The sequence below is a fragment of the Lycium ferocissimum genome, chromosome 8 (genome assembly GCF_029784015.1).
Source record: "Lycium ferocissimum isolate CSIRO_LF1 chromosome 8, AGI_CSIRO_Lferr_CH_V1, whole genome shotgun sequence".
Lineage (NCBI taxonomy): Eukaryota > Viridiplantae > Streptophyta > Magnoliopsida > Solanales > Solanaceae > Lycium > Lycium ferocissimum.
In genome coordinates this window covers 33,680,564-33,707,111 of record NC_081349.1, presented here as the reverse complement: position 1 = coordinate 33,707,111, position 26,548 = coordinate 33,680,564, and the positions used below count along the sequence as shown (strand labels likewise).

The following is a 26,548-nucleotide window of genomic DNA, read 5'->3' as shown; positions in this document are numbered from 1 at the left end:
CTCCAAAACTTGTTCAAAAAAATTGTTTAAACACCTCAGGCGAGGCCATGAAATCACACAAGAGTGTTCAAATTAAATTACACAATTCAAACACCTCTACGAGGCGGAGCCCTATTAGTGAAATTTACACTTCAACAACACTCGGTAATTTTGGTCAAACCACAGCAATTGTGCTTAAAAGTTCATTAGATATGTATGAATAATTTAGAGTATATTATAATTTACGGGCTTAACCAACGGTTTGTAATTCTGATTACGTAGAGCATGTTTCTGTATTATTCGCAAGTATTCGGGTGTATTCCAATGCACGAGTTCCAAAATTCGGTCAGTAGGAACGTATGTATATAGATGGTAAGCAATCACATCTCTTGTAATCAAATACTCTACTTTGCCAAAATATAGTATGCCAAATACACATGTATAGATTAGTCGAAGCAATGATACGAAAAATACATCTAGTTTAAAATTTGATTAGCCAAATACATATACCTTATATACATTTTGTAATACAAATACCTTATAGCTAGGGGTTGTAATAAAATTAAAGTGTAGTTATTACTTAAATACCTCTTATATGTTGCTTCTGCAGAAAATAAAAATTCCAATAAATTATCCAAGATCCGGTAAGCATCTTTTAGAATTAAGAAGCGTAGAATTGGTCCAATTATACCAATTCAATTCCATAAAGGTGCATTGGTGCTATGTACAGTTTCCCGAAGGCACATACACTCAGCAACTAATTACTACAATCACAGCCGCAACAACAGCAGAATGGTGGTTTTGAAGTGATGAATAAGACGAAGGGGTAGCTTTGTTTTTCCTTTTTTTCATTTCCACTTGTCATTTGTTTATTGGACATGCCACTAAGGTCTAGCCCTTAAATAAAGTATTTAGATTAGATTTTTCGACAAGTTGTATTTGGCCTTAAGGAATATAGTGGAACTTTGAACCATTTGAATTAAGATGATACTTTCTCGCATTTATAGTGGTGTTACTAATGATCAATGAAATTGGTTTAAATTTACGATTACCTTAGCAAAGCACATTTACAAGGTGAAAGATTTGTACTGACGACGTGGTTAATTGTTGCTGGCCATCTATTTTGACCAGAGGAGCCAGCAATCTAAGCAACATCATTATTGGGCTCTCTAGACTCTAGTTGCTCAAAATGTTTTAAAAACAGAAAGAAAGGATACCTTTAATTTCTGTCCATAATAACGAGGATAATTTAGTAGTAAACCAGGCATTTGGTTCACATATTAATAATGGAGGATTATAATGAGACAATTATTCCTATAAAATATATATACAACAACAACATATCCAAGTGAAATTTCCTATAAATGCGGAGAGAATAGGGTATGTAAACCTGCTTTTATAGAGATAGATATAAAAAAAAATTGTCTGTTAAATAATTTAGTTCATGTAATGCTAATATATATATATATATATATATATATATATATATATATATATATATATATATATATATATATATATATATATATATATATATATTCCATAATTTAAAGTGTGAATTATTCATATTGCCAATCGACGTTACATTAATTATTATACTTAGTTATTTTTGTTAAATCAACTAAACACTTTAATATCATCAAAGGTTGTGGTTGAGTGACCTGTTAAGTATTTCTCCATTCTTAATTAAAGATTTCAAGATCGTCTTTGGTATGACGCCGCTTTTAGTGCGAAGCTTTTTATCCCTAATATGGAACTTCTCGGCTTGAGTCTGAATTTAATCGGGCCCCAATACCGATACCTGGCACCAAGTGAAAAATGAAAAAAAAAAAAAAAAAAAAACTAAATACTCTATTATTATTCCAACACCATTCATCAATGGCGAATTTGCGTACAAAATTTGAAGCACGTGAACCCATGATCTCTCGATAAAACTAGGTATTTTATGTATATATTTTCTAAAATTGGTGGAATATTAATGGCTGGAATCCATACTATCAGAAAATTAAATGGTGCACTTGATTGAAGGTTAAGTTAATTAAATGATGCACTTCATTTCTAACCAGTGAAAGTTATTTAACCAGATTACTAGGAATCAATTCCACTTCATTTCTATCTACCAGTGAAGTGTTCTAGATCACATTTGAGATAAATAGAGACTAATTATTGATTCTTTGACATAAACTAAAAAAGAATCCAAAAAAAAAAAAATCATTTTCAACTAGACAATTTCTCAGCACGTTCCTCAATTCTGTCTTCTAGTCCCACTTTTTTATTTAAAATATGTTTATTCTTTTTAACCTTCCACTTTCCTTTACTCTTCCTTTTTCATTAACCAACAAAAAAGTGAAAAATGAAAAAAAAAAAAAAAGAAAAACTAACTCTCATATTATTATTCCAACACCATTCATCAATGGTGAATTCACTTCTCAATTTCCTGAGCTTTTAAAAATTAAGTATTTTATGTATATATTTTTAAAATTGGTGGAATATTAACTGAAGGTAACTTTTAACTATATTTGTATTTTTCCATTAAATTAAAAAAAAGTCATAATTGATTTGATCATCGAATTATCAGTAGCTAGTATCATAATTTTCAGTGTTTTATGCTTTATTAGCTGGAGATATAGTTATAAGTATATAGATATTTAGTAGTATAGATTTATATGTAGGAAAAATGGTTCTTTTAATTAGCTAGTTTCGATATTTTTAATTTTTTTTTTTTTTTTATTTTTTTTTTTTAAAATATTATTAGCTCAAGCTTAGTTATCCTTTACTCTTCCTTATAGATTTATATGTAAGAAAAAAGTTCTTTTTATTTCTCAAATCTCATAATTTTCAGTGTTTCTTGCTTTATTAGCTGGAGATATATTTTTAAGAATATGGGTATTTTGTAGTATAGTTTTATATGTAGGAAAAATGGTTCTTTTTATTAGCTAGTAACTTTAACCATATCTGTATTTTTTCCATTAAAAGTTAATAAACATTTCATAATTGATTTGATCATCGAATTATCAGTACCTAGTTTCATAATTTTCAGTTTTTCTTGCTTTATTAGCTGGAGATATAGTTTTAAGAATATGGGTATTTTGTAGTATAGATTTATATGTAGGAAAAATGATTCTTTTAATTAGCTAGTGGGTATTTTGTAGTATAGATTTTTTAGTGGTTTTTTTTTTTTTTTTTTTTTTTTTTTTTGAAAATTAGTCTTTAAAAAAAAAAATGGTTCTTTAGCTCACTTTGGAAAAGCTTTATAGCTTAATATATGTATATGGGTATTTCGTAGTATAGATTTATATAGATTTATATGTAGGAGATAAATGTATAATTCTTTTTATTAGATTTATATTAGTTAGTTCATAATTTTCAGTGTTTCTTGCTTTATTAGCTGGAGATATAGTTATAAGAATATGGTTCTTTTTTTGTACTTTAATAGTATTTTTTATATGAAAAACAAATATCATTGGAAAATATGGTTCAGTGTTTTTTGATTTATTAGTTATATGTATATGGGTTTTTCGTAGTATAGATTTATATGTAGGTAAAATGGTTCTTTTAAAATCTGTATTTTTTCTTTATTTCAAGATATAGTTTTAATAAACATTTCCTAGTATTGATTTGATCATGGTTTTTTTTTTCCTATTATTAGCTACTTTAATCACTTTCTTGATTTATTAGCTGGAGATATAATTTAAGAATATGGGTATTTGCAGTATAGATTATATATGTTCTTTTTAAATAAATAAAATGATTTTCTTTTAATTAGCTAGTGTTGAAAATTTCAGTGTTTTTTGCTTTATTAGCTCAAGATATAGTTTTAAGTATAATGGTATTTTATAGTATAGATTTATATGTAGGAAAAAAGAAATCGAATATCAGTTTTTATTAGCTAGGTATTAGCTGGAGATATAGTTTTTCAGTGTTTTTTGATTTATTAGCTCATAAAATAATTTTTTCGTCCATCAAATTATCCGTGGGTACTTTTGGAAATTTGAGTGTTTTTTGCTTTATTAGCTGGAGATATAGTTATATGCATATGGGTATTTCGTAGTATAGATTTATATATAGGAAAAATGGTTCTTTTATTGTATATATAATCCGTCGAATTATCAGTAGCTACTTTAGGAAATTTCAGTGTTTTTTGATTTATTAGCTCAAGATATAGTTATAAGTATATGGGTATTTCGCAGTAGAGATTTATATGTAGGAAAAATGGTTCTTTTATTAAATTATCCATGAAGTTAGTTCCTATGGCTATGGCTTATTCTGAACAAGAAGTGAAGATTTTGAGATGAAGACTCGAATCATCTAGTTTACTACTACCTCTGTCCCAATTTATGTGATACACTTTTCTTTTTAGTCTGTCCCAAAAAGAATGATACATTTCCTTAGTTGGTAACAATTTAACTTTAAACTTTACCTTTCACGCTTGACGAGATGATCTATAACCACACAAATATCTTTGACTTATTTTAGACCACAAGATTCAAAAGTCTTCCTTTATTTCTTAAACATCGTGTCCACTCAAACTATATCACATACATTGGGACGGAGGGAGTCTATTAGAGTAAAGTGTTATACCTTATGTTTATTTGAGTTGTACCTTGCATATGTACTAACCCTTATGTCATGAACAGTTTACTTTTGTGTGATTTTGCGGATTATTTAGACGACAGTTAATCAATCAACTATACCTCGATCTGGGACTAGTTTGGTCAGCTATAACATTCCTTTGGGCCAATGTCATTCCAATACTAAAGAATGACTAGTTAGATGGCAATTTGAAAAATAAATAAATAGGAAAAGTAAAGTTTGTCTGATGTATGAGAATAAATTTCATAAGTGCTCTTTATGCTTCAATTATATTTAGTTCTCAAGACTTTATGATGGAGTTGTTAATTTATAAGTTGTGTTACAACCGGATTCATGATTAATTCCGAGTAGCTACTCCTTTTCGCTGACTAGTTCTGTTTGTGCTTGTACTAGGTGATAGAGACATCGAGAAAGGATTGATTACTCCAACGCCAAGCCAGAACCCTCTAGCTGAGCCATCACCAACCCCGTCTCCATCTTCAGCAACAGCACCAGCTCTAGTGCTTTCCAATTCTGGCAAGAGAATCGACCAAGCAGGGAAAAAGAAATACGTAAAACAGGTGACGGGAAGGCACAATGACACTGAGCTTCATTTAGCAGCTCAGAAAGGTGATCTAGCAGCTGTGAAGCAGATACTTAATGATATTGATACACAAATGGTGGGGACGCTGAGTGGCGATGACTTTAATCAAGAGGTTGCGGAGATCAGAGCATCGGTAGTAAATGAAGTGAATGAATTGGGAGAGACGGCGGTCTTTACAGCAGCAGAAAAGGGATATCTTGAGGTGTTGAAAGAATTATTGAAGTACTGCAACAAGGAAACTCTTACTAAGAAGAATCGGTCCGGATTTGATCCTTTGCATATAGCTGCAAGTCAAGGACACCATGGTAAGGATCTTAGAATTTCTTGATCATTCAACTTATTCATTCTCTTTACAGTTCAGCTTAAACTCAGCTTGTTAACTTTTCTGATATGGAGATATGAAGGATCCAGTTTAACAAGATATTGGAAGATTGAGAAAATTGCTAACCACGTTATATGTTTTTGTCATAATCGTATTAAGATTTGACAATGTACTTGTCTTACTTTACATTGAAAGAGAAAGTATGTCTCGAAGTTGCAATGTTAATAACCAGTCGTAGCTTTCCAACCAGGATGTTTCCTTAGTTTGTTGGTTCTATGTAGGAGTGGCAAACTGTCGGGTCGGATCAGATATGGGCGGGTCGAAAATGGGTTAAACAAAAACGGATAAAATATCCGACTCAACCATATTTAACGCGGATAAAAAATGGGTTTACCGACTCCATGGTTTCAGGAATACTCAGGTGACTAAGTGAGAAAACAAGCTAACAGTCAAAATAAGCTTAGACTTCCAGAAAGCAAGAACTCACGAAAATTAACAAGCAGACAAATGGGTATTGATAATATGGATATCCATATTACCCATCTGCATGTCCATTTTTAGTGGATAATATCGATATTATCCATATTTGATCCATTTTTTAAAAAGTCAGTTATCAGACCCATGTCTAATGGGTCGGATTGGCTGGTTACTTGTTTTTATTTAACCATTTTGCCAGCCCTAATTGGAGGTGGAGTTCTCTTTCCATTAGACTATCCATTAGTCAAAAGAGAGTATTAACCTTGAAGTAATCTTGTTTTAGAATATCATGCCATCAGTCTCCCCTGAGCTGATGCGGTTATTATTGAAGGTTCGAACTTTTATGGAATTGAAAAATGTGGGTGGATAATTATGCAGTAAACATTCGGAAAAAAGTTCTACAGTGCAGTAAAAAATGAAGATGGATAAGTTTAATGATGCCACAAGATACTAATTATTGGACAAAGACTTATTTTTGCATTCGTATGACAGGAATCGTCCAATTGCTGTTAGAGCATGATACCGGACTAAGTAAAACATTTGGCCCTTCAAATGCAACCCCTCTTATAACTGCTGCCTCAAAAGGACATATTTCAGTAGTCAATGAACTGCTGTCAAAGGATTGCAGCTTACTGGAAATTTCTAGGTCCAATGGTAAAAACGCATTGCATTTAGCTGCCAGACAAGGGCACGCGGAAATTGTCAAGGCCTTGCTTGATAGAGATCCACAATTGGCAAGGAGGACAGACAAGAAAGGACAAACTGCATTGCATATGGCTGTAAAGGGGATTAGCTGTGAGGCTGTGATATTGCTTCTTCAGGCTGATGCTGCTATAGTTATGCTGCCAGACAAGTTTGGCAACACAGCATTACACATAGCCACGCGGAAAAAGCGTGCTGAGGTATATAATCTGTTACTCAAACATGACATTTTTGTGTAATACTTCTTCCCAACAAATACGAAATCACAATTTCTCTACTGTTCTCCGTTTGTAATGCACAAAGCATGGCTGAGTACAATTTGTCATGTGGTGTCATTCCTTATATATGTATGTTTTGCATGTTATTTATGTGTATTTGTTAAAGAATTTCGACCCCGCTTCGTTAACGTGTATCCGCCCCTGTCCCTTCTTGCTTCTAAGATCTGACTGTTGCAACTCACTAGGCCTTTATCACCTCAAATTCATAGATTATATTGTGAGCGATCATCAATCTAAACTTTTGCCGTGCAGATAGTTAGAGAGTTGCTATGCCTGCCTGATAGTAATGTGAATGCACTCAACAGAGATCACAAAACAGCTCTTGACATAGCTGAAGATCTTCCGCTCTCTGAGGAATCCGCGGAAATAAAGGAGTGTTTATACAAATACGGAGCTGTTAGAGCTAATGAATTGAATCAACCAAGGGATGAGTTGAGGAAAACTGTAAGTCAAATCAAGAAAGATATTCACACACAGCTCGAACAAACTAAGAGGACAAATAAAAATGTCCACGGAATTGCTAAAGAGCTTAGAAAGCTCCACCGAGAAGGGATCAATAATGCAACGAATTCCGTGACTGTCGTTGCTGTTCTCTTTGCCACAGTTGCCTTTGCTGCTATTTTTACTGTCCCTGGAGGTGATGATGATAACGGAGTGGCTGTGGTTGTGACCAGCGCTTCTTTCAAGATCTTTTTCATCTTCAACGCCCTTGCACTTTTTACGTCTCTTGCTGTTGTCGTAGTTCAGATTACGTTGGTTAGAGGAGAAACAAAGGCAGAAAGAAGAGTGGTCGAGGTAATTAACAAACTCATGTGGTTGGCTTCCGTTTGCACTTCAGTGGCATTTATGGCATCTTCGTATATAGTGGTCGGTCGCAAGTACAGGTGGGCTGCAGTATTGGTAACGGCGGTAGGGGGGATCATAATGGCCGGGGTTCTTGGAACCATGACTTACTATGTGGTAAGATCAAGGAAGAAAAGATCCATAAGGAAGAAGGAAAAACATGCAAGAAGTGGTTCCAACTCATGGTACCACCACTCCGAGTTCTCTAATTCTGATATCGACAGGATTTACGCCATTTGATGTGGTGAATTTCAACTTGATGAGGAAACTCCCCCAGTTACGAGTTCCAGTGTTGTATGTAGTGAAAGGCGTTGTTCTTGAGGGACCGATGAACAACAACTCATATCCTTCCATCCTATTATGAGCATTTATGGTTTCAACTGAAGATGTTTGATCTGTTCACACTTGGAGGGAGAGGTTCCATTTTACGCGTATCATCTCGTTAACCAATAAGGTTTATGTCCCGAGTCAGTATGATGTCGATGATGTATAATTCTAAGCTAAACTAATGGAACTGTAGATTGTAATTCTTGGCATGGGATCTGAGTTTTCCTATTTGATCTAGAATGGGAAAGATTATGTAAAAATGATTGAGAAAGTTATCAATTTCTGTGGCATCTACCACTTTGTGGGGTAAAGTGCTAGCCTCTGTGGAAAAATCTTATGTAAACTACATGCTGTATAAGTGCCTGTGTGGTCAATTGCATCTGAATTTTCTGGCATGACAGACTGAGAAGAGAAAGCGGTAAAAACTTCTCTTATTCGGTCACCGAGGAGTCAGACTAATCCGAGGTGATCCTCCGATTCCTTGTAAAAGATATTCAGTCCGTTAGAATAAAAGTTAACGAGGGTATATATGCTTGTCGTCTTCTTTGTATGGACATCTGAGGTCAACGGTCCATTCCCTTGACTCGTATTAATGTGAATTTAACTCCACGAGAAATTGAACAAAACGCTGTTACAGTTGTCTTAAAAGGTTCTGAAAATTTCTTTTTCTTTTGCATTTAAATTAATCTTCATTTTAGTGTAGTTGGAAACCTTTTTCCACTGTTTTGTAGGACATAATATAAAATGTTTATTTTCCTTTATGCCGTATTAAAACGTTTTGAAACTAAATACTTAAAAACAAAAAGAATAAAAATTGCATAAGGAAGAAATACCCTTTTACTTTGACGCTGATTGTGTTGCCGGAGAAAGCGGCTAACTCGGGTAATTTTTGAAACATATAAAACCGGGTAATTAACTTTCCTAAATCTTAGGTGTAAAAAAATAATCTTCATTTTAGTGTAGTTGGAAACCTTTTCCCTCTATTTCATAGCTAATCTAATTTCTTTCCGAGTGATTGATGCTGTTTGCTTAAAAAAACTTGAAGAACCATGTTTTTGAACCTTTTTAAAAAAAAATAATATGATTTTATTTTTAAACAAGTCCTACGCTTCAAAAGTCTGTTTACGTATCTTTGTTATTGCTTTTAATTTAGCAATATACTCCCTCCATCTCAAATTGTCTGTCGCGCTTTTTAAAAATAGTTATCTCAATTTTTTTGTCGTTTTAAAAATTCAAGACATTTTAATTAGATTTCATCCTTAGTAGTTAGGAGAATAATGGGGTGATGTTATGATTATTCAAATACAAATGAAGAGTTATTATTTAGTAATTAATATTGGTAAAATATTACACAAATAATTTAAATAAAGTAGTCTCAATTAAACATATTGGGACCAAAAATATAAATTTTTGTTAGTTGGAAGTTAAATGTGTTGAGTCAGATATCACAAGGATCATATCAGAATTTAACAACAATTGTAGGACTAAAATGCTATTTTCCTTAAATTAAAGCATTTTCTAAATAGGAAAAAGGGTCAAAATACCCTCTACTTTGGGCAAAAGGTAAAAAATATCATCAGTTACAAATTTGGGTCAAAAATACCCCTCTCGCCATTAAAATTTTCAAATATACCCTCTCTTAACCCGATTATGGAGGATTCGGGAATTTATGGAAAATTCCCAAATCCTCCATAATAACCCGATTTCATTTCTTTGAGAGAATTGGAGGGGAATAAAGGTAACTTCCTAAATCATTTCCATATCACGGACCAAAATTAAAATTTAACAATAATTGGAGGACTAAAATCCTTCCCCCTTTCTAAAACGAAAAATTCCTTCAAATTAAAACGTTATTTTCTAAACTGAAAAAACTCGCTCAATTTTCCTTAGTCCCAAAAGTGAAGCAATTCAAAAGCAAAATTGAGCATAAGAAGAGTTCAGTCAGTTAGGAAGCTTCTAGATGGTACGCATACATGTGAAGCACGCCAATGGCGAGTTTCTCTTCGACTCTGAAACTACTTCAACAATTGATGAAATCGGTAAACACATTATCGAAATCGCTAATCTCCAATCGAAAATTCAGTTCCTCGCCGTCAAATTCCAGCCTCATTTCTCCAAGCTTCAAAACGATCCTAAAGGTAACTACAATCAAAATGCTAATAATCATTATTTACTTGCAGTAGTTATAGTTTTCGATTGGAAAATTAACAGTTGAAATTCGACGTGATTCTAAAGGTTTTCATAATCATAATTGCTAATAATGTCGAAGTTAGTGAGTAATTGATTAGTTGAAGTAGTTTATAGCTTTGCTTCGGAAAATTAACAGTTGAAATTCGAGTCTCATTTCTCCAAGCTTCAAAGCGATCCTAAAGGTAACTACAATCATAAATGCTAGTAATGTCGAAATAATCATTATTTACTTGGAGTAGTCATAGTTTTCGTTTGGAAAATGAACAGTTGAAATTCGAAATTATCTCTCTAAACTTCAAGGTGATTTTAAAGTTTTTTTTTTTGGCTTTCGCTTCAGAAAATTAGTGAAATTCAAGCCTTATCTCTCTAAGCTTCAAGGCGTATCTAAAGGTATTAAGTATAAACATTTATAATGCATAGTAATGTAAAAATAATCATTGATTAGTAGAAGTAGTTTGTGGCTTTCACTTAGGAAAATTAATGAAATTCGAGCCTTATAATGAAATAAATTCTAAAGTAGTTATAGTTTTCCATCGGAATATTAACAGTTGAAATGTCTTAAATTAATCACTGATTAGCTAAAGTAGTTATAGTTTTCCATCGGATTATTAACAGTTGAAATTCGAGCCTTATAATGTCAAAATAATCACTGATTAGCTAAAGTAGTTATAGTTTTCCTTCGGAATATTAACAGTTGAAATTCGAGTCTTATCTCTCTAATAAGTTTCAAGGCGATCCTAAAGGATTTTTACAATCATTAATGCTTGTAATGTCGAAATAATCATTGATTAGTTGAAGTAGTTTTAACTTATGGTTAAAATTGGAGCTTTATCTCTCCAAGCTTCAAGGAAATTCTAAAGGTTTTCACAATCATAAATGCTAATAATGTTGAAATAATCATTGATTAGTTGAAGTAGTTATAGTTTTCGATTGGAAAATTAACGGTTGAAACTCGAGTGTTATCTCTCGAAGCGATAAGGCGATCGTAAAGGCTGTTACAGTCACAATTCTAGTAATGTCGAAATAAACCATTGATTTGTTGAAGTAGTTTATATTCGCTTCGGAAAATTAATGAAATTTGAGCCTCATAGAGCAAAGCTTCAAGGCAATTCTAAAGGTTTTCACAATCATAAATGCTAATAATTTGACATAATCATTGATTATAGTAGTTATAATTGGAAAATTAGTTCAAATTGTTATCTCTATTACTTAAAGGTTTTTTCACAAATCTAGTAATGTCAAAATAAACCATTGATTAATGCAGTGATGCCTCTGGTAATGAAATTAGAGCCTCATCTCTCTAAGCTATTAGGCCATCCTAAAGGTATTCACAATCATAAATGGTCTGTTTCTGTATCGATAATTTATAGCATATGAAATTGCCTTCTCTCTCTTAACATTTGCTCTAATAATGTCATATATAATCATGATTATTAGTTGAAATTGTTAGTATTACTTTTTTAACTGTTGAAATTATCACACAGTTTTACCATTTAAGTCTCAAAAAAAAAATACGCTTCAAAGGTCTGCTCTGTATCAATTTGCTTCATTATGTTATTAGTGAAATGATGTGTGTTTTTTAGTATAGTGATGTAACTTATATTTTATAAAGCACTACTTACTATGCCATTGTGGGTGGCGTAGTAGTTATTCCTCTGCACTATTCATATGAATATTCAAAGATGTCGATTCCATTCAATTTTGTTTATAATGATGTTCACCCAGCTTACACTCACTAAATAATCCACCGAGTACCTGCTACCTTCCAAGTGATTCACCATTTTCAAAAATTCAAATTCATTGAAATATTAATTACAGTTAGATGTGGTGTTTTCTCTATGAAACGATGTTTTCTCCCATTTATATCTTTTCTGTGACCACTAATGCAAATATACAAGTCAAATTAACATCTTTGACTATGTATCTAGTCACACTATTATGGAACAAAAGGAGTTTTTGCAATGAGATGAGTTTATTCATCCTCGCATCATAAATTTAAAACGATTCAGATTTCAGTCTACCTGGTCTATGAATCTCAACACTGTCTAAGGGATAAAAAGAATGTTCAGGTTGAAGAAACTTAAGTCATGCAAAAGATATTTTGCATCCTTGCATTTGGAGTTCAAATAATGTATGATAGTTATGTTGATCTAAGTTTTCTGAAGGAAAGTTTTTATAAAGCTGTTGAAATGGATTACAGGACCAGGTTATACATAACAAGCCTCTGTCACTTTATGTACTAAGAGATCACACAAGAAGCATTGAGAAGGAATTCTTGATAACATATTCAGTAATGGGATTACCAAGTTCCGATTTACAGCAGTTCTTGTCAGGTATGTTCATAATCACTTATTTCAGCCTCTTGGATATCAATTTCATTCAATATATAGAAGTTGAGGAAAAGCATTCATCTTTGAGATTTTATGTGTATAGAGTAACTGTGATTTAAAAAAAAAAAAAAAAAAAAAAAAAAAAAACTAAGTGACTGATTATTCGAGTTTCATGACTGGATGATATTGATAATAGCCAAATTTATCATTCTTCATACTTCTACAGAGAGGAATTTGAGGCTGCAAATATGGTTTTAACAATCAGTTCAGAGAGAGAAAATGCGGTTTCTTGCTTATTTTCTAGTGCCAAAATCAGTTTGATGACAAAGTATATGGTCTGAGCAGAATCCTGAATTTCATTAGTTTGCACATATAGTATCTGGATGGTTCATGCGTGCACAACACTTTGGTTTATTGTGGAAAATTATGTTTTTCTTTCACTCCCCTCGTAAGATTTTAGAAATTGCATCAGTGTAAACTTTGGCAAAACATTTTCAGGATACCTGTGTACTTATCTGAAAAGAATTTTTTGTTTGTTATTCCTGTTTCGAGTACTGCAAAAGCGGTTATGCTTTTGTAGCCTGATTGATCATATTGGAGATTGGATGTCTTTGACTTTCTTGATAGATTGAGGCTTGTACAAATTTAAAGCTCTTTGGTGGAAAACTTTGTTATAGAAAACTTCAGATGGTCTTCAGAGTGTTCAGAAAAGCAGATTTATTTTTTGCATTTGAAAAATGCAGTATGCTAGGCTCGGAGTTAAGGCACAAGAATAATTTAGGGATACCGTGCTCCCTGGGGTTGTTGTTCCTTCTTCCTTGGCATCTTTTTTGTGACATGATAAAGTGTTGTTGCACCACATATTTATGAAAAGGTGCTAATTTAATTGACTGGCACTAATATACTAATGTATTTGTATTTTTGTTCCTTCTTCATTTTGGGTTTAGCCATTAGATCAGCCTGGTAGAGTTCATTTCTTCAGCATGTGCACATTGTTTAGTTATGGGTATGACATTGCTCTATCACAGACTTCGTAATATGAACTAAAAATGGTTTGTTTCCATGTTAGACTTGGATACTAGCTACTCTGACTATGACGAAGTCATAGCTTGCTGCTATGAAATATTCCGACCTATATGTATGTAATTGAAGTTATTGTCTACCCCACAGTTCTACATTCGGTGTTATACTTTAAAGCTTCCGAACCACTTGATTATAACATATTTCATTCTCTGGGCAAATGTTACGAGTGAACAAGAGAATATTGCAATTCTTTATTATGTTTTACATTTGATAGTTGGCCTACACACTTTCTAAAATGAAACTCAAAGCAATCAGCACTCATGGATGAATATATGATTCTACAGACTTGCAGCTCCTTGAAGAAAATACAGTGCAACTTCTATGGGCAGGAAAAGAGCTCACCAGAGGGAAAAAGTTGTGTGACTTTATAGGAAGAAATGAGAAGACAAAGGTACATAATTTTTTTCTCCACCTCACAAGGATATATCAGTACACTAAGGGGTCGTTTGGTATGAAGGATAAACATAAATAGTCCTGGGATAAGAATTTAGCAATTCCTTATCCCAGTAATCATGGGATAAAAAGTAAAAATGTGTGACTTTATTGGAAGAAATGAGAAGACAAAGAAACCTCTTCATCCAATGTAATTTTTTTTCTCCAGAATAACCGTAATTAAAGGATATATCAGTACACTAACACTCTACCTGCTGGTGGCAGATCGTAAGTCACCTATTCCAGCCCCTGCATCACTTTCTGGTAATTTTTTTTCCTTACCAGAGTGGGTTTTGTTTTTGTTGACATTTTTGTTTTCTGAACTCTTTTTTTTTTTCTTTTTGTGGCCACACATTAAAAGAAAACTTGATGCATGATTTTTATTTGAAGGTGGAGAAAACTCTTGAAATAAAATGATGTCGTCTGGTCATTGAATGACTTTCTAATCGGCAAACACACTCCTCTTGAATGGCTTTCTTGTTTATTGGTGTGCATCATTCCTGTCTGAGCTGCAAAGGTTTGTGACTTATTGGTATTTAACTGCCTGCTAGTTGACTGCATATTACTGTTGAACGGAAACTATTTATCTACCCCTTGCATCTCAACTACAACCACTATCCTAAGAGATCTAAAGCTTTTTTTAGGAAAATGATATCCAACCTGCCGGATCTAAGAGTTCTAAAGTCATACTCGGTGATCAAGTCACTAATTCCTGTCTGTAAATTTAACATATATTACTTTTGGATTTTTGTCATCCAAGAAGTTTTATTTCTGCTAGTTTTATTACATCTTTTTTACTTTTGTCATTCTTGTTCTTCATCTTGCTCAGTATGGTATTTACTAAAGTGCAATGAGGGAGATTCGAGCCCGTAGTTCTTTTTTCTTTCATCTAATAGTCCTACTTCTTGAGACAAACGAGGAATAATATAGATATGTGTACCAATAAATTGTACTAATGCTTGATGACCTAGAGAGCACATTAGTAAAAAGATATTTATAGCAACTCTTTGATATGCTCTAGAGACACGAACCAAAAAAAATGTTTTGATATTGAAAGTATACAGACTGTGGCTTGGGAACTTGAAGGATTCTTCATTAAAATACCTTAATGGCCGGAAGAAGTGGCTGTAGCTGGATATTCTACATCTTTGATGATTTCCATTCATAGCATGTAAATATTGGAGTTCCATAATATAACAAACCAGACCCCCTTTTTCAGTTCATCATTAAGAAAATAGTTTTCCTTCAATCTCAAACTAGTTGAGGCCAGCTATATAATAATCTTATGTATTCATTGTCTGATTTAGGTCCATTCCAGTATTATTGAGAGAACTCCACATAGATTATATTTATAGTGGTCATCAACGTACTGTCGTCCTCTTTTATCCGTGGTCAGAGTTAGTTGGAAAAATATTACACACATGAATGTTTACACCAGATGAATAAGCACGTGATAATGTTTGTATGGGCACAAAGGCAGTGTTGATACAAATATCGGGTGTGAGGGAGGTTTTTTTTGCATTAGTTAATGCTTTGTGTGACTATGTAGGTACGTTTCACCCTGACAAAAGAATAAAAGTTGAAAACTTGCTTCTATGCTTTCTCTGAGTTCTTGATTAGGGCGAAAGCTATATTGCTCGGACACTTGAAAAAAGTTGTTCACCCATGTCGGATTCTCCGAAAGAACACTACTTTTGGAGAATCCGACACGTATCCGTCGGTATTGTTTAAAAGTCTGAGCAATATAGCGCGAAAGTACCAGTGCATGGTCCGATGATCCATTTCTCAAATGGAAGTATGTGATCCTCTTGTAATTGAAAAGATCATATTACAAATATTTCTTAGATCTTACTTTGCTTTTATGAGTATGATGAAATCTAGAAACTAGTGGTGATGCTTGATCTAAAAATATTGAGTAAAAGAAAATTTTCAGAAGGAAAAAAAAAAAAAAAGGAACTTAGTCGACAACTTTTAGTAAGCTTTTTTGATATTTGATTCTCTAAACACTGAGGCAAATTGGTGGGGTGAAAGTGTTTCTTGTAATATGGTTATACTTATCCCTAAGTGCTGAACATCATCAATGAATCTTTACGACAATGTTTTATTTTGGGTCTATTTTTTGTCTGGCTCACTTGGTTTAAGGGTTCGATACACCCACTTGAAATTCAAAATATGATTTTTCTTTTTCTCCAAAAAGCAACATTTCTTTTCTGCCAGACAGAAATAAATGAAAAAGGTATGTTTTTTTCCTTTGTTTTATCCTAGTAGTGTAAGGAAGTTGTTTATGAAAATCTGGCCTTCCTTGCTCCCAAGGATTTAGTCTAGTGGTAAGCGCGCAAAGCATGATGTGTGGATTAGGTGCAAGTCAGAGGTTTGAATTCTGCTGCAAACTCAAGCTCGGTATTTAAATGTATAAGGGTAAAAGGCAGACCCATCATCTCACCTAGTTTTAAATAGTGTGTTACAGGTCCCCCGCGTTTCTCGGTTATCTAAAAACAAAAAAAATAAAATATAGTCTTCCTTACTTTCTATGTTTGAATCAAATTGCTATAAGGATTTGCTAGGAATTACGAATCGGAGAATAGGCAGATCAAAATATGGTGGACAAAATTCAAATTATACGAATCGAATCAAAGATGCCTCTAGAACTAGTTTTTCTTAGTAAGGATAGTTACGAAGTCACTCGACTACGAGAAGAGTGAACAACCACAACATTGCACTCCAAATTTATACGGAATACTTCCCAATGACTTGGAAGGAAATGTCTCGGAAAACAATGAGGAAACTCAACTAGAACTACGGGAATCTATAGGATTCGACAAGTTTCCTGCACTTTATATACGGATTCAACTCTCACTGTACCCTTCTCCCCCATCGTAAAAACTCATTGCACTCGGTATTTATATTTACTCAATGAATACACCATACATGTGTTCACATATTCTTATTGTTAAATTACAGTTAATTAATACATATTTAATTTTTGATTTAATCATGGTAAAGTAGTATGATTTAATGTAAACACCGATATCAATAATATTTTATTACCGTCATTCCCTTTTCTCTTTCTGCTGCCCTCCGCCCTTCCCTATTCCTTCATTATGTAATTAAAAAGAAGTCCTCCTCAAGCTTTTTTCTATTGGAACAATTTATTTAGCTTTAAAGTGAGATGACTAAGCGATCCTTGAGTGACACACAAGTGGACTTTGCAATCAAATTTGATGATTCTTTTCGGTATTTAATTTCCTTGATTTGATTAGAATGACCTCACAATGTAATATTTTATTATTCTATCATGAGTCGGACATTTCCCTTCACTAAGCAAAAAGATTTGCTATCATTAGTCTGTGATAGTATGAGATAATAAATATTAAACAAAATGTTGTTATACTCATAATTCATAGATGATCATTCAATTTTTATTTATTGCACGAAAATCATTAAATTATTTTTGGTAATAAATAAATTATTCAACTTTGTCTGAGTATCATAGAGTGTCACTAAACAATTTGTTTTCATAACAAAAGAATCAGAACTATTCCTCAGTATCAGAAAAATGTCACCAAACATTTTTTTAACCAAAAAAGTCACTTACTAATGGTTTGGATCTTTGAGTTTGGGTTAAAACAGAAAGCAATTAAGCAAAGTGACCCAGTATAAAGGGAATCATGTATTATATTTGAAATAATTATTGATGTACTTTGAGGACCATTAAGCCACTATCTTTCTTCTGCCTGCATAGATTCTTTTTCTAAATAAAATCATCATTAGCTTCATTAATTTACACATTAGACTAATAGCACTAGCAATTTATTAGTTAAAACTTAAGGTTGAAGTTCTCTAATATTAATCTGTAGCAGTCAAAAGACAAGTACAACCACGACACTGTATTTTATTTTTGCGTTATGCTCAAAATAGCTCTTTATTAGTCAGATTCTTTACCTTTATATTGGGGTTTCAAGTTCCCCCTCTCCATTGATGGAACCAAAAAAAAAAAAAAAGGCAAGATAGTTCTTATTAAGAGTACTTTTTTTTTTTTTGTTAGTTTTTAATAATTCAGTATTCAAAGTATTCAAAATTTATTGGACTAACTAATTCGAATTGGCGCCAGTAGGGCCTTTTAAAAGTGGAAGCTTCTTGCTCGGATTTTCTCCATTTCTTGAGCTCAAACCAAGACCTTTGATTAAATATGGAGGAATCTCATAATCCCATCCATATCTTTTGACTTCTTGGTTCAATGATTAAAAAAAAAAAAAAAAAAGCATTCAAAGTCTCTCAAAATTTATTGGACTCTAATTCAATCATGTCGGATTCCCCAAAAATGGATGTTTCTTGCTCGGATTTTTGGAGGAGCTCAAACACATATCTTTGATTAAATTTTCTCAAATCCCATCCATATCCCGCAACATAGGCAACCGTAATGACAATTTTTTTTTTATTTCATATGTATATGTAAATGATCAAGATAATGACTCTTTGCAAAATATTTTTATTTCATATGTAAATGATCAAGATAATGACTCTTTGCATGAAGTAGTTCATTCAGGGTTCAAATTCTAGCAAAGACAAAAAAATTATGTGATTTCTTCCCAATTGTCTAAATCTTGATAGACAAAGTTACCGGTACCTGTATTGATGGAAGTAGCAAGTAACTGGTAGAATAATGTACTAGAATTTGGCATTTGTCAAAACTTTTCTAACAAAGTTGTGCTTTGGAAGTACTAGCAATTTATATGGTCACATTGTGAGAATTGCTAATCTATATGGAGGCTTATTACACAAAAACTGTGAAAGAAAGAAGTATCATATAACAAGATAATTTAAAAGTTTGTCCATTTCTACTTCTTCCACCAGACCTTATAATAAAAGAAGAAACAGTGACAGGAAAAAAAGGAAATAATTTATCCCCTGCAGAGTCCAGGTCTTTCTTGTTCTTCATTGATCACTTTAGAAGCTGACAATGAACAAACTCCAATATCACTTATTGTCTCTCTTGAATTGAACTGCTGCTGGGAATTTTTGCAATGAGCAATTGCTGCTTGAATTGAGTTCTCTATCTCTGAATATGCACTGCTGCTTCTCTTGAAGAAGTGCATCTCTTGAAATTCATTCGAATTATTCGAGCTTGAAGCTGATGAAGAGCCAGAAGTAGACGTTGAAAATGAAGCCGAAGATGATTTAGCTGTTGAAAATCTCTTAATAGCTCCTGAGAATGACCTTCTATGTCGACCTTTCATATCTTGATCGCGATCATTTTCTTTTTTGATCCCTTTCGAATGTGCACCACATCTCTGAATTTGCCCAAATGGCTCTTTCCTAGCTTCTTTAGCTATTGGAAAAGGCCCTTTGTCGATGTTTTTTGAAGCAAACTCGTTCGAGCAACCAGATTTAGAAAAGAAAGACTTAAGATAAGCCCGGGAAGTCTTAATTTTCGAACCAAAAGAGGAAGTCTTTATTTGCTTGAGTTTTCTCGTCCATGACTTTTTTGCATGTTCGTCGTCTGCTGGAAATACGTTAGTTTCTTCTGCTGAATATTCGAACATGTATTCTTCCGGATTGAGTTCCCTGCTAACTTGACAGGACTCAACGGGAGAGATATTGCAGGATTCAAACGGAGTGTTACTCGTAGGAGTATTAGTAGTGGTTGTGAATAAAGGGGTACTAAAAGACTCATCAAAAACATCGTTTTTTCGGGTTCCATAAACAGGTTTATTAGGATTTTGAAGTAATTTCTCTACCATTTGTGTTGTACCAAAAGGGAGGTGGAGTGGGAGGAGTTTACCATTATGGAATAGTTCATCAGCTGGTGATGTTGTTGTATCTTTATCAATAGAATTAGGAAACATTTGGAATTCAAATTCTCTAGCTTGAGAAGGAGAGTTTTTGAATTGAGAAAATAAGTTTGAATTTGGACTAACTTCCATGTCTATGTAATCTTCTTCTACAGTGTCACACGAACAACGAATTTCTGCATTTTCCATGGTGATTTTTACTACTATGTTTTTGTGAGTCTTTGGAAGTGTCAGTTTGAGTTTTGAGAGCAAATGCTGGTGAAGAGGGCCATTTTAAAGAGGATGGTGGTGTGACTTTTTCTTTTAAAAAATGGCTGCAAATGTTTGATGATATTAGGCATATTTTAAATGATCCCAGATCATAAAGGGGAAAATTGTTTATGTTGTTATACATTCTTATAATACTTCTTTTAGTCTCATTTTCCACTCCCCTTTCTTTTGTTTTTTGGGATAACGGTGGTGCTCGGGCCAGCTTTGACACATCTCGACTACTTCAACCGGTATCTACTATTTTCCACCCCCTATTGGATTTATACTTTCTATCGCGGATAGTGACTTATGTGCGTAAAAATAGCGCCTATAGATTGACTACTTTTCGGTCCTGTCTTTAAAAATTAACTAGGAGTTTCAAATTCTACAAGTGAAACTCTATAACGATATCTGGGAGTTTCACTTGTGAATTTTGAAACTTCATTATTGTGACTATTATTCAATTGCAACGGTCGAAAAGTGCTATTTATTCCCCTTGCACATAACTTGAGCTAGGCATAGAGTCGAATACGTTTAAAGAATATAGATATTTATAATAAGTACACATTTATTATTTCAAAAGAGTAGTAAGTGATGATTCATTGATAATTTTGGAGTAATTATCAAATTATTGGTAGCTCAAATGATGATTTCTCCTATTTGTGTTAAGGCTCCTCACTAGAATTATTGCTTATATCATTTGAATATTAAGTCATGTACTTCGTGAACATGTCTGCAAATTTGGAATTTTTTCTCTGCTCTCTATCAAGTTGTCAAATTAATTTAAATCATGTTAGTCCATCATTATCCTCCTTTGTTCTTTCTTTTATGAAACCAAGTCCAATCTTAATCTTTTTCCGATATCTTCATATTATCTCCTTAGTGAGTCTATCAAAAACGAGTTTGAATTATGATCGAGAAATTTATTTGGGGCCAATCTTTAGGATCAGCTGCATCCTTCAAAACTCGGGAATAATGGGTTCATTCCAGTTTCTTCTTCATTTAAATACCAACCTTAATTCACATAGCTCCGGATTCTAACCTATAACCTAAGTCACGAAGTCCCTCAAATATTTACCAGTTGAACAAAGCTCTCGGATCTAAACTTTTTTCACATTTTCAATAGTAAAAATGTCGCAGTGTGACTAGGAGATCAATGAAGCCATGAAACAGTCACTTGAAAAATTGCAATGTAAGATGCTATACGATAAACCGGATGTGGTTCATTCCTTCTCTCTAAAGCACTCGTATAGCGCCGGTTTTGTGCACCGGGCTGTCTCTTTCTCTACCATACACTTGAATCAATTTTGACATTTTAACCGTTTCTTTTCTCAAAACTACAATTTTCAACTGTTTTTTCCTTCCTGTAAACGAGAATGTGCGATTATGTCTGCATGGCACTTTAGTGAAAACAGTTACTTCCATTTACTTTAGAGAAAGCACACTAAACTTACTAAAGATAAATATAATAATACTTGGAGCTCACGAACCACTTTGCTTTGCCTTGCCTGGTTTCCTGCTTTTTTTACTGGATTCCAGGAGCTTTATTTTTAACTTTATCTTACTGTCTTTTTCAAGAAAAAAACAATGTCACTTCTCCATACTCCATAGTATATGTTGTCCTTTCACCTAAATTTGTTCACTTGTCTGCGTCTTTTCCAATATACCTAATAATTTATGCGATATGCACGCATATCAAATGACACAAAAATTAAGAAAATGATATTAAAAAAGACAATGAATAAGATTGTTGACATTGAACTAATAAACAAAACAAAGAAACAAGAAAACACACGATCCGACAGTTGATGGTGGAGAAGAGAAAGGTTGGAACTCGAGACTCTTTCTTCAGTTCTTTTCAAGTTGAAACTTCCCCACGTACTCTACTTTTTTGAAAAAAACAAAAGAGTTCAAATATTATATATGTATAGTGATAGTGAAATTTACTTCGTCATTCTAGTTTAGTTACTGTAAAATATTATTTCATTGTTCGGTAAATTTCAATTTATTCTTTGCTTTGTTGTGTTACTAGCGAGAATTAAGGAAACTCTCTCTCTATCTCTTTGAGGTAGGGGTAAGGTTTCCGTACACTCTATCCTTTCCAAACTCCACTTGCGGAATTACACTGAGTATGTTATTGGTGGCAGGGCGGAATCCACCCTTTAGGGTGGGGGTGGCATGGCATCCCCTAAATTGATACATTTTTTATATACCTATGTTGCAATTTGTTTAAATTAGATTAAATATTTAATCCTGCAACCCCCAGTTGCAAATTAGACAAAGGTGTCATGGCTAGTAGACACAAGTTTGAATCTATTTTGAACATTTTCCGACTCCCGTTTTTCTTTGTGCTTTTTAATTCCTTTGTACCAGTAATTCCCTTTTCGGCTCTCTCAATTTTCTATTTATCTTTTTATTTTTTCTTTCATCTATTCTATTATTTTATCTGTGATCTCTAGTGAGAACACACAAATAGAAACTTCAAAATCCCTTAAATTAAGCATTTTCGTAATCTCAAATCTGTGAGTCTGAATAAGAATTTTGGATTGAGATCAAAATTCAATTTTTTTATAATTTCTTTTGTTGGTTACTCCCTTCGTCCATGTTTACTTGTCTATATTTGACTTGGCACACTCTTAATAAGCAATAAATAAAATGAGAAATGAATTGGAGTACTTAATAATAGGGGTAAAATAGGTATAAAATGGTAATTATGCCTTGGGTTTTCAAACTATACAACTTACAATTAAAAGTGGACATCTATTTTAGTATAATGGATAAATAAGAATGGACAGAGGGAGTGTATTATAAAAAATTTGTGCTTTTTTATAATTGTTAAATTCAATTTAAATCAATTTACTACTTAAATTGTGATGGAAATTTCGTAAGCATGGCATAGAAAAAACATGAAATTTATGATTTATTTTTGAGAACTTATAGTTTATCTAATTCTACATTTACCTATGAGGTGTAATTTACCTATTGAAGAATTTTTCTATAATTTTTCTTATTTTGATTGGTGTAATTCTCTTATTGAAGATGTTATTTTACTTGTGTAAGTTCATTTTTAATATACATAAAAGATGTAAGTTCCTTGGTGAAAATGTTGATTTTACTTATGTTGTTAATGGGTGTGATTCCTTGTTTAAGATGCTAATTATGTTCGTTTCTTGATTTTAGAGATATAATTTTCATATTTGCAAATAAAAAACGTCCTATTAAGTTGACCGAAAACTCAAAAGAGATGGGCTGACCCAAATACAAATACGTATTTCTTAACAAGATGTACATTGAAGAAAATTGTGGCACCCGCCACCTTCAAATCCTAAATCCGCCTCTGATTGGTGGTGGTGTTGTCCTACATTTCAATTTATGTGGTATAGTTTGATTGTATTTGAAGTTTTAAAAGTAGAAATAACACCTGATTTTGGGTTGGTTGGTACGAGAAGTCATGGGAGAGGCAGGCTAAGTTAAATAGTAGACCGGTGCTATTGATTATAGAATTTTATAAATTAAGCACAACACAATTTCTACATCATCTCTGTCTACAAAGTAAATAACTTAGCTATCTTAGAGCATAGCGTGTTCATCATCACACTCGCTGGCTGTTGCATTAGCCTTACTAGAAAAAGTTTGAGAGCGATATATCTCGCGACACGCTCCGCGTGGCATTTTATGACTCTTTCTTTATGAATCAAGTGAAACTCCATGGTAATGGTTATTTTTCAAATCCAAGGCGAAAAGTGTTTGTTCATGGATTTTACCCATTCGAGAAAGAAGCGCATTTGTTTGGAAAGCCTGGTAATTGGAATTGGGTGACTCTTTGTTTGATCAAGTAATTACATTCTCGAGGGTACGAGAATTGGGTGTAATTACACCTTTGAAAGTTACTTTTTAGTTTGTTTATTTTTTTACTTTAATTTCTTTTTTATTTTTAATTTCTATTATTTTTATTTTTTTGATTTTTAATATTTTTTTGTTTCTATTATTTTAATTTCTTTTTTAGTTTTAGTGGTTAATTTGCTCGTTTGTTTTTTTATTTTATTCATTTAGCATAACCTTGTTATTATTCTAATATTTGAAACTACACCTCTTAATATTGGAAAGAATGAGTCATTAACAAACTTGACATATAACGAGTGACATTATTAAATTAGAATTTCATTGTGTATTTTTCTTTCTTTTGAATTATTTACTTAAAGAACTTTTATGTAATTGGAATTTGACATAAAGTATTATGTTGAACTTTTTCTTTTGGATTTTGAATTTAGTTATTTTTTTCCAATTTTAAGTTATTTGCTTTCACATTGCATGTTGTTTATTTTTCAACATTTGATGGATTTTTTGTTTCAAACATTTGAATAATGTTTGCATTATATTTATTAATATTATTTTTTTGTCAAATATCTAATCCATGACATTCTCACAAAAAAGTTTTCTTTTAAGCTTTATAATTAATTAAAATTAAATATTAATTTAAAAAATATATATCAATTATTTTTGTTACAAAATTAGTTACAATATATATGATTATTAATTAATATATTTTCAAGAAACAATGTGCTATTAAATAACTAATTTAACATCATTTAAAAAGGCAATATTTTTTAAATATTAATTTTAAATTTTTTATAATTAAATTTTATTTTAAATTAAAGTAGTAATTTTAGTTAATTCCTTTGGTGCAACAACAAAGACGCTTGTAATTAACTATAATTACGTTATACAGTAATTACTAGGCGCAGGTAATTACTACCTAGTAATTACATGGCTTTGTGGTAAATGCGCATTTGTGTGGTTATAAAACTTTTGAAACTAGATAGTTGTTATTCATTTTAGAATAAGCTAAAATAGAAATATTGCTACATATGCTGAAATATGTTTCAACAACTCATATTTCCTACAGACGGTTATTCTCTGGCTCGTCTTGATTGCTTTGCAGGATGAAGGATCCTATAATCTCTGAGAAAAAGTTTTATAAGGTATTCATTTGCTTTAAAATGAAATGAATTCCATACAATTCAATATAATTTAGAAAAACGATCATAGCAATGATTTTTGGATCTGAATTTGGTTTTTTTAAGTTTTCATGTCATGATCGAAGTTAGGCGATGCATCTCTTATTAGTTTATAGTTTATCTAAAAGTTACTCAAAAAATTGGTTAATCAAAATTGGGAAATAATGTAGATATTACAGATGATGAGTCAATTGGTTTTGTGTTTGTCACTTTGTTTTTGTTGATATTATCTGCCTATAATGATAGATGAATAAAAAACTTTTCATTTGATTTATTCTTTCTATTGATATTGAAATTGTCTGTCCATCCTTTTATTTTATCTTGCAAAATGGAACTTAGGCTAGTGTTTTATACGTGTGAATTGGATCTTTTTAAAAGGTTGTACGATCTTTGGGGATTTGTACAATTGCTGACAACTTCCATCTATATATGAAACAAAATCTAAGGACAAAGTGACTCTGGTCTCAACATGTACTCTATTTTCAATAAACAGCAGGAATTTGCAATATTTATACTTCCATTTAAAAATTATATTCGAGTAAGTTTTTGAAAAATATGCATGGCATGCCCTATGGAAACATCATCAGTTAACTCAATATAGCATTGGAATATTTATTTTCATCATGTAACCACTTTTAATTTATTTATTTAGTCTATTTTTAAATTTTCAAATATCACTATATATCACCTTAAAAATCCCACTTTTTAAGGGATTGACATTAAATCCCACTTTATAGGGGATTGACATTTAAAATATAAAATTTGTGTTGTTTATAAAGTTTGTCATTGCTCATTAAGAGTAAATGAGAAGTTTAAATTAAATTATTATTAATTTTTTTAAAAATATCATTAACGGTTTAAAAAATATCGCTACCTGCAACTGAAGAAGTATGTCTTACCAACTAGTGTCTACTACATACAATTATTCTCTGATTCGTTTGATTGCTTGGCAGGATGAAGAATCATAAAATCTTTGAGAATATTTTTATTAAGAAATGATCAAAAGAGAAGTGATTTTTTAATTTGAATTTGTTGTTAAGTCTCACGTTTCAATGAAGTTATATAACGTATTAAAACTCTTATTTATCAATCTTATAGTTTATTCAATAATTACTCATGAGTTGTTTGATTGAAATTGGGATGATTAGATACTAGTGATAGATGAATCAAAAACTTTTCATTCAACTTAATCTTTCTATTCATATTCAGGTATTCGCCTATCCTCTTATTTTATTTTGCAAAATATTGAACGACTTATTTGAAATTTGCTGTCTATGGAATTGTACATTTGCTGTCAATTTCCATCAAGAAGATAATCTGAGAACAAATGGACTATGGTCTCAACATATA

General features: G+C 32.2%; 3 protein-coding genes and 1 long non-coding RNA gene across 4 annotated transcripts; 3 read left to right on the top strand and 1 right to left on the bottom strand.

The window, feature by feature from the left end:
• Positions 1-4,940: 4,940 nt before the first annotated feature.
• Positions 4,941-8,499, top strand: LOC132066271 (ankyrin repeat-containing protein ITN1; the record flags this gene model as incomplete). Its single annotated transcript, XM_059459616.1, has 3 exons — positions 4,941-5,460; positions 6,447-6,856; positions 7,187-8,499. Coding segments are annotated over 3 exons (1,761 nt in total), but the record flags the coding sequence as incomplete, so codon positions are not given.
• A 1,502-nt stretch (positions 8,500-10,001) lies between these two features.
• LOC132066270 (uncharacterized) lies at positions 10,002-14,179 on the top strand. The gene is made up of 3 exons (XM_059459615.1): positions 10,002-10,242; positions 12,495-12,627; positions 13,992-14,179. Exons 1-3 carry the CDS (start codon positions 10,093-10,095, stop codon positions 14,177-14,179), a joined length of 471 nt encoding a protein of 156 aa, XP_059315598.1. The 5' UTR covers positions 10,002-10,092.
• Positions 14,180-14,322: 143 nt separating this feature from the next.
• Positions 14,323-14,945, top strand: LOC132066855 (uncharacterized). Its single transcript, XR_009416950.1, has 2 exons — positions 14,323-14,403; positions 14,530-14,945. It is a non-coding gene; the product is annotated as an uncharacterized LOC132066855 (long non-coding RNA).
• A 3,746-nt stretch (positions 14,946-18,691) lies between these two features.
• On the bottom strand, positions 18,692-20,872 carry LOC132066854 (probable membrane-associated kinase regulator 4). The gene has a single exon (XM_059460052.1). The coding sequence runs from the start codon at positions 20,118-20,120 to the stop codon at positions 19,041-19,043; it is 1,080 nt and encodes a 359-aa protein (XP_059316035.1). The 5' UTR covers positions 20,121-20,872; the 3' UTR covers positions 18,692-19,040.
• Positions 20,873-26,548: the final 5,676 nt, after the last annotated feature.

Bases quoted from the DNA above. Each gene is read 5' to 3' on its own strand.
- LOC132066270 (XM_059459615.1), top strand. From the start codon at position 10,093: ATGGCGAGTTTCTCTTCGACTCTGAAACTACTTCAACAATTGATGAAA. The intron at 10,243-12,494 runs GTAACTACAATC...AATGGATTACAG, and splicing joins GCTTCAAAACGATCCTAAAG to GACCAGGTTATACATAACAA. The intron at 12,628-13,991 runs GTATGTTCATAA...ATGATTCTACAG, and splicing joins TTTACAGCAGTTCTTGTCAG to ACTTGCAGCTCCTTGAAGAA.
- LOC132066854 (XM_059460052.1), bottom strand. From the start codon at position 20,120: ATGGAAAATGCAGAAATTCGTTGTTCGTGTGACACTGTAGAAGAAGAT.